The sequence below is a fragment of the Lycium barbarum genome, chromosome 1 (assembly GCF_019175385.1).
Source record: "Lycium barbarum isolate Lr01 chromosome 1, ASM1917538v2, whole genome shotgun sequence".
Lineage (NCBI taxonomy): Eukaryota > Viridiplantae > Streptophyta > Magnoliopsida > Solanales > Solanaceae > Lycium > Lycium barbarum.
In genome coordinates, this window is record NC_083337.1 from 132,826,011 (window position 1) to 132,833,493 (window position 7,483).

Consider the following 7,483-nt stretch of genomic DNA (forward strand, 5'->3'; position numbering starts at 1 on the left):
AATTTATACATATTTAATAAAAAAAATAATTCAAGTACAAATTTTGAAGACAAGCTACTGAATTCGACCGAATCTATAACCAAAGTATTAGCTCCGCTCGAGGGCACCGACTTGTAGAACCTTTTTTTTCTTCTTCAAATGCATGTATCAATGAAGTTTTACAAAAGCTCATACAAGAATTTCCTTTTTTCCCTTTAATAAAAGTCCTGTATAATTGAACTTTTATACTGGCGTACGTTAAGAAAATTGAAGCCCTTTATTTGAGAAAAAAAGGCTTGTAGAAATTGACTGCCCAATTGGGAATTAAAGGAAGTCGTGTCGATGGAGCAATGGCTTCAAAAAGAGAAATATCAGTGATATAATATTTGTTCACATGAATCGGTGGTTGTTTATATCTTTACGATTTTACCCCTGACTAAAATCACATGAAAAAGGAACCAAACCGATCAGCCAATAGGCTTCCTGAAAGAAATGAAATCACCTCCCTCTTCCTCTTCTCTTCTCAGAAAATCTCGGCTTTCTCCTTTCCTATTCACTTTATTAGCCTTCATCATTTTTGTTGTTATTATTTACAGTGAAGTCTTCAGCTTCACTTTTAGCCAACGTCACCCCAAACTCTCTGGCTCTAATTACAATTCCATCTCAAGAATCAGTGAGTAATACAAACTCTCTTTCACACATCTTTTCCTTTTAATATTTTTGGCTTAGAAGATTTCTCATTGTAATAATGAATTTAACTTCTTAGTCTTGTAAAAGATTTTCTTATTCTCATGTGTTACTTTATTTTTCATCAGATTACTAGTTTTACTTATTTCCAACAACTTTTTAAATACTTTTTTTGCCTCAAATTATATGTTGTCGTGATTTTTAAATATAAATGTCTCAAATTATTTATCGTTTTAGAAATTTAAGACAATGATAGTTAAGTTTTTTCATTTTATCTTAATAATTATTCTTAAAGACTATAAATAACTTAAGATATATATGATAAAGATTCAATGAATATAGAATATATCTTAAGAGATAGTATATAAATAAGACTACAGTAGTCAAAAGCTCTTCTTAATTACTTAATATTTTCTCAAAAGAAGTGTAAAAGAACATGACAGACAATATATGTGGACACAATATATATAATAGTTAATTTTTTTGTATTAATATGTGTGCACGTAGAGCTGTTAATATGAGCTTGGCCCGCGAGGTCGGTCCAACCCAACTCTTTATTTAAGTAGGGTTGGACTAGGATTTCTTTGGCTCATATAGAAGTGAGGCTCAAAAGCCCAGCCTCTCTTGACCCGCCGGCCTCAAGGGTTGGGCTGAGGCCAGCCCTTGAGGCCAGAAAAGAATAATAAATTAATTAATTTTAAAAAAAATATATAAGTAAATTAAACAAAAAGATAAAAGTAATGATTAAAAAAGAATATACTTACTACTAAGTAGTAAATTAGAAAATAAAGTAATACTTTTTAGTCTTAGAATTTATATTATGTTTAATTTCTTTTGAACGTGATCTGAATTAGTGATCAAAAATAATAATTTATATTTGTTCTCTTAAATTTTTTTCTTCTATGATATGATTTTGCTTAAGAATGGTGTGGTAGAAGATTCTATTTCATATTGCATAAGTTTCATGTTCAAATTGTACTAAAAATAATTTAGAAAATATTATTTCGGAAGACGAAAAAACTTAAAGGGCTGGCCCGTCCTAACCCGCGGCCCGCTTAAGGCTGGGTTGGGCTACCATTTTGTAGGCTCTTCAATTAAAAGGATCAGCCCGTCCTAGCCCATTTAATTTTTTAACCCTTTAGGACTGGATTGGGTTGGGCTGGGCCAGCTCATATTGACACCTCTATGTGCACGGTTGACTGTGCTTTGAATTGTGGTGGTAGAGAAGAAGGAGAAGTTGCCATTTGCTATTGAAGAGAGAGGAGAAGGGTGTGACGTGTTAAGCGGAAAGTGGGTTTGGGACAAGAGCGGGGCGTTATACGAGGAGTTTGAGTGTCCTTACATACAACCTCAGTTAACATGCCAACAACATGGTCGACCAGACAAAGATTATTTACACTGGAGATGGCAACCTCATTCTTGCTCTCTTCCAAGGTAACCCAATTTGTGCCAGTCAATTCCTAATTAAATTTATTTTTGAGCAAATTAATAAAATTTCCTCTAAGCTTGTCCACTTAATTTAGTTTAGCACTGTAACTTTACGAGCGTTTATTTACCTTCTATTCTAGTTCAAAGTTTTCTTATTACTCTTAAAGTTGCAGTTAAACTCATTAGGAGTCGTTTGGTAGGATGAGATGGAGTTATTAGTCTTATGGGATTGAAATTATTTCATGTTTGGTCGGTGGATAACTGCATTGGTGTCCCACCCAATCCCATCTACATGGGATAAAAGGTGAGATAGTTATCCCATGTAGAGGGTGGGATAAGTTATCTCATCTTATCTCACCCAATCCCATCTACATGGAATAACTTAACCCTCCTACCAAACGACCCTTAGTGTATTAAACTACAGAGAGGAAATGACAAAAATGGTCCCGTAAAATTGTTAGTAGGTTCAAAATAGTACTTTAAGTATCACCTAAACAATTTTGGTCCTTTAAGTTTATCAAAAGTGGACACTTTTAGTCTTTACCAGATATTTACGAAACTCAAATTGTTAAATTAATCGGAGTTGTGAAAAAATACAATTTAACTGGAAACACCGGAAAATTTCATCAAAAATCCAGAAACCGCAACGTAAAAATCTAAACCAGTCACAAAAAGATAGATGAAACATAAAGAAATTACACCTCAAAAAGTTGCATCAAACTCTTGAAATAGACCAAAAATAGCATAAATTATAAAAGTTGTACTTTCAAATGCGAGTTCTCGTTAAATATTTTATATTTTCACAATTTTGATTAAATTTAATAATTGAAGTTTGATAAATATTTAACGGATATTAAAAATGGTCACTTTTGAGTAAATTTAAAAAATTAAAATTGCTCAGGTGATACATAAGATACTATTTTAACCTACCATCGAAGATAAAGGACCATCTTTGTCATTTCCTCAAACTACTTATCCAGGACAACATATCATACCTGGAAAGTAGAAGTGTGTGCAAGTCTATCCAAACACCAATAGCTATAAACAAAAAGTCACAGTATTAACTACTCCTATTAGTATTAAATTGGAGTCCTTTACATGTTTATGCAATAAATTCTTAGGATTCAACCTGAATTGTGCTAGTGGCTCGTAATATTGTTGACTACATTCTACTCTGTGCCAGTCTAATAACATATAACGTATTTTATATTGTTTAGTTCAACCGCTCTATATGCAATTGCCAGAACGGTGTGACCGTTGACTCATTGTCATTGTTATTCTCCTGGTTCACTTTTACTTATCCACCATTGATTTTTCATCCCCTTAAAAATTAATAATGAAGTATGTATTATATCATAATACCATCTTAATTAGTGTATAGTTTCAATAGACTTGGAAATAATTTGGAAATGAGTAATTAGCGTAACAGGTAAACAAGAAAAAATTGTCTTTCTCATAATATGCTAAAAGTTGACAAGTAAAAGTGACAATTTATTTTTAGTATGATGGACAAGTAAAAGTGCAGGAGTATTTGTTGGACTTATTTCTACAACTACGAGGGCTGAGCGTTACTAATTTTGGTAACAATGGGCCTTTGATTTCTTGACATCTTTATTGTACAATTGGCAGTTTCAATGCAACATCAATGCTGGAAAACCTTCGAGGGAAGAGGATGTTATTCGTTGGCGATTCCTTGAACAGAGGACAATTTGTTTCCATGGTTTGCCTCCTCCATAGACTCATTCCTGAGAATGCCAAATCCATGGAAACTTTTGGTTCCCTCACCGTGTTCACTGCAAAGGTGTTTACAAATTACAAGCATGTAGAGCTTACATGCGTTACAATTATGTGTATACATTGATCTGATGATAGCTTGAATTCAATTAAAATCCTCCAGGATTACAATGCAACAATTGAGTATTACTGGGCTCCATTTCTGCTGGAATCAAATGCTGATGATGCAGTCATACATAGGATTACTGATAGGGTTGTCCGTAAAGGTTCAATAAATAAGCATGGTAAATTTTGGAAAGGAGCTGACATAATTGTGTTCAACACTTATCTTTGGTGGATGACTGGCATGCCATTCAAGATTTTGTAATTTCTTGGACTCTCTTTTTCCTTTTAGGTGTCACGAAGAGATTGTATTGTGATAATAACTTACTTGCATTCGGTGTTTAATTGATACAGACAAAAAGGGTCTTTCAAGGATGAAGTGAAAGACATAGTGGAAGTGTCAACAGAGGATGCGTATCGCATGACAATGAAGAGTATGTTGAGATGGGTGAAGAAGAATATGGATCCAAAGAAAACCAGAATATTTTTCACTAGCATGTCACCCTCTCATTCCAAGTGAGTAAATATTACATACATATACTACTCAGGTTCTACTCCCCCTTCCCCCAACAAAATAAAAGTACAAAAAGATAAAAAGGTTCCATCCCCTTATTGTCTGTTCTTTATTTGATTTTATTTTTTACAAAGACGAAAAGTATGCAGGATCAGATGATCATAAATTGACAGATCAAAGGGATTGAAAAAAAAAAGGGGAGAAGACCTTGATCCTATTAGTTTTCCGTTTAGTCTAGCAAATTAAACATATGTTGCAGTTATATATTACGTACATAATATTTGTAAAATTTGGATTGGCATTCTAGATTAAGATACATAAATCTTTGTCAATCTGGCAGGAGCATAGATTGGGGAGGTGAAGCTGATGGGAATTGTTACAATGAAACCAAGATGATAGAGGATCCAAGTTACTGGGGATCAGATAGCAGCAAAAGCGTAATGCAAGTGATTGGAGAAGTATTTAGTAAATCAGAAGTGCCCGTAACGTTTCTCAACATAACACAGCTATCAAGTTACAGGAAAGATGCACACACATCAATTTACAAGAAGCAATGGAATCCATTGACAGCAAAGCAACTAGCAAATCCTGTTAGCTATGCTGATTGTACACATTGGTGTTTGCCTGGCCTTCAAGATACTTGGAATGAACTTTTATTTGCTAAGCTATTTTATCCTTGACGTTTGGATATATTTGTATCATGACAATTTTAACATGGCCGTGGAGGAGGATGAGAGCAATAATAGTGGTAGATCTATACTAGACGCGAATGATTAATTCGACAAAATTCATTGTGTTTAGCTCGGATTATATGTATGTATGTGAGAAAAAAGTTAGTACATATATAAACAGCAGAACCCACAAATTCTAAATTTTGAATTCGCTACTCAGCAACGGGCAAGTAATTTTGGGATTTCTTCATTGTGGATACATCTTAGGAGAACGTGTTGGGAGTATCAAGGATAAGGTCTCTGTGTAAATGTTATGATCAGGGCAAATATAAAGAATTCACATTACTTATTTTTTACACTGAATGGGGACACTTATAAGACAATTTCACTTAGTTCCTTCTTCCTAAAACGAATTGTTCTTCCTAAAATGATTACTTTAAAGACAGAAAGAAAATTAATCTCCACACTAGTTAATTACAAATGTAGCTAGAGTGAGTCATTATTTTATATGGGATAATTACATTTTTGGGCCTCTCAAAAAAATAATAGGCAACAAATGTATACATTTTGTGTGTTAAATATAAATATACATATAATACACTTATTGTGTACATAAATATACATATAATATACATAACCAGTGTGTGTGTTTTGTATATTGTGGCAATCGGCCGTAATTAATTTCTGATGACGGGCTAAAAATGAAAAAAGCCCTTATGATATTCCCCTAAATGATCAACTGATTCGTAGAATGCCATCTAGACATTTTGACCATGACATCTCCAAATACAAGAAATACTTCATGGGATTTTAAAGCAAAAGAGGTACCATGGGGTATAATTTAAAGAGCCCGAGAGAAAATTGTGCAACTGATCACTCCTAGCAAGTTGAAGCAATCGAGCTATCTTCATAGACAGTAGTTGCAACTGATTGATAACTAGTAGTCATATGACACATATTTGCACTTTGATCTCCAACACTAACATCAAACTTATCAAAATGGTGACTTTCTGAACCAAATCTGTGCCGACAGTGGAAGACAGAATCATGGCAGGTTTAATTTTCAAGGAAGATGATGCGACAAGATTGGAGACTGTAAAAAAAAATGCTTTAACCTGAATAATGGAAACTTCCTTGGCAAAAAAAAAAAAAAAAAGCTTAGGGATTTATTTCCATCTACCTAAACTCTAGCGCACAGAGTTACCCGGATAAAATAATCAAGGCACTTGCAAGATGTAATTATAATATTGATAACGAAAAAACGGAATATGCCAAAAGGTAAGATAGTTGATGGAGCAGTCTAGTGACAATTGCAGATTGCAAGCATTTTTTATCAGTCATCACTGTGAATGGTCCAAAGTCTTTATTTTATCTGATTGACCAATAGTTGAGAAGTTGTGCACCGAATGTTGAAAGCAACTTTCAATGAATTTTTCTGTAATTTGACACTAACATTCCATATAAACGAGACAATTATCAAGTTATCAAAAAACCGCCAATTTTTGCGCTTTTATACAACTGACAACAACCCTTGTTTTCTCTTCAAAGAATTGTTTTCTTTTGTATACATCCTATGGAATTAGAGCAATTTCAACCAAAGTTTGATGTACTAATTGTTCCTACGGAATCTGAGCAATTCCAACCATTGTTCTATAGTTTTTGGGTGTCAATGAGATCTTCTCAATTATTGGACCTAGAAAACTGGATCTCATCTCAATCTGCAGCTTAGGGTTGATAGAGATAAATTTCGGTAGAGAAGCTCTACCTCCGTTAAGATTTTAATAGAATGTTTGGGGATTGACAAAAAGTGAACCACTTACGCAAACATAATGGGTTATTAGTGCATAAGTAAAAGAATAGGAATGTTTTTAAGTCCAAACCCAAATATAATAAGACTATTTTGATCATTTTCTCCTCTATTCATATGTGCTCTGTTTCAGACACTTCTTTCCAAAAGGGGATTTCCGCAAGAGCAAAGGTAAATGGAGTGGGGGTTGGGATTCAGCTTACTGTGGCTACCCGTTAGTTTGTATCACTCTGTCACAATTTATGTGATACTTTTCGCTTTCAAGAATCAATTTAACTAAATTTCAAAGTTAAAGTGGATTAGATTAATTAAATATTTTAAGACTAAAATTTTAAATATTTAAAAACTACATGAAAAGTACTACAAATTACTATTTTTTCTCATATCAATTAGGTGAAAACATGCATCTTAATATGTTGGTCAAAATTAATGCAGTTTGAATCTCAAAAAACGGAAAGTATCACATAAATTGGGACAGAGGGAGTATTATACTGTCTTGTACTGTATTATTATGTTATAGAAATATGTAATAAATTCTACATTTTGATGTGGTTTAATAAC

At 33.4% G+C, this 7,483-nt stretch overlaps 1 protein-coding gene across 1 annotated transcript; it reads left to right on the forward strand.

The window, feature by feature from the left end:
* Positions 1-319: 319 nt before the first annotated feature.
* LOC132638028 (protein trichome birefringence-like 33) lies at positions 320-5,364 on the forward strand. Its single transcript, XM_060355023.1, has 6 exons — positions 320-652; positions 1,890-2,100; positions 3,724-3,895; positions 3,992-4,191; positions 4,285-4,446; positions 4,785-5,364. The coding sequence occupies exons 1-6, from the start codon at positions 472-474 to the stop codon at positions 5,122-5,124; spliced, it is 1,266 nt and encodes a 421-aa protein (XP_060211006.1). The 5' UTR covers positions 320-471; the 3' UTR covers positions 5,125-5,364.
* Positions 5,365-7,483: the final 2,119 nt, after the last annotated feature.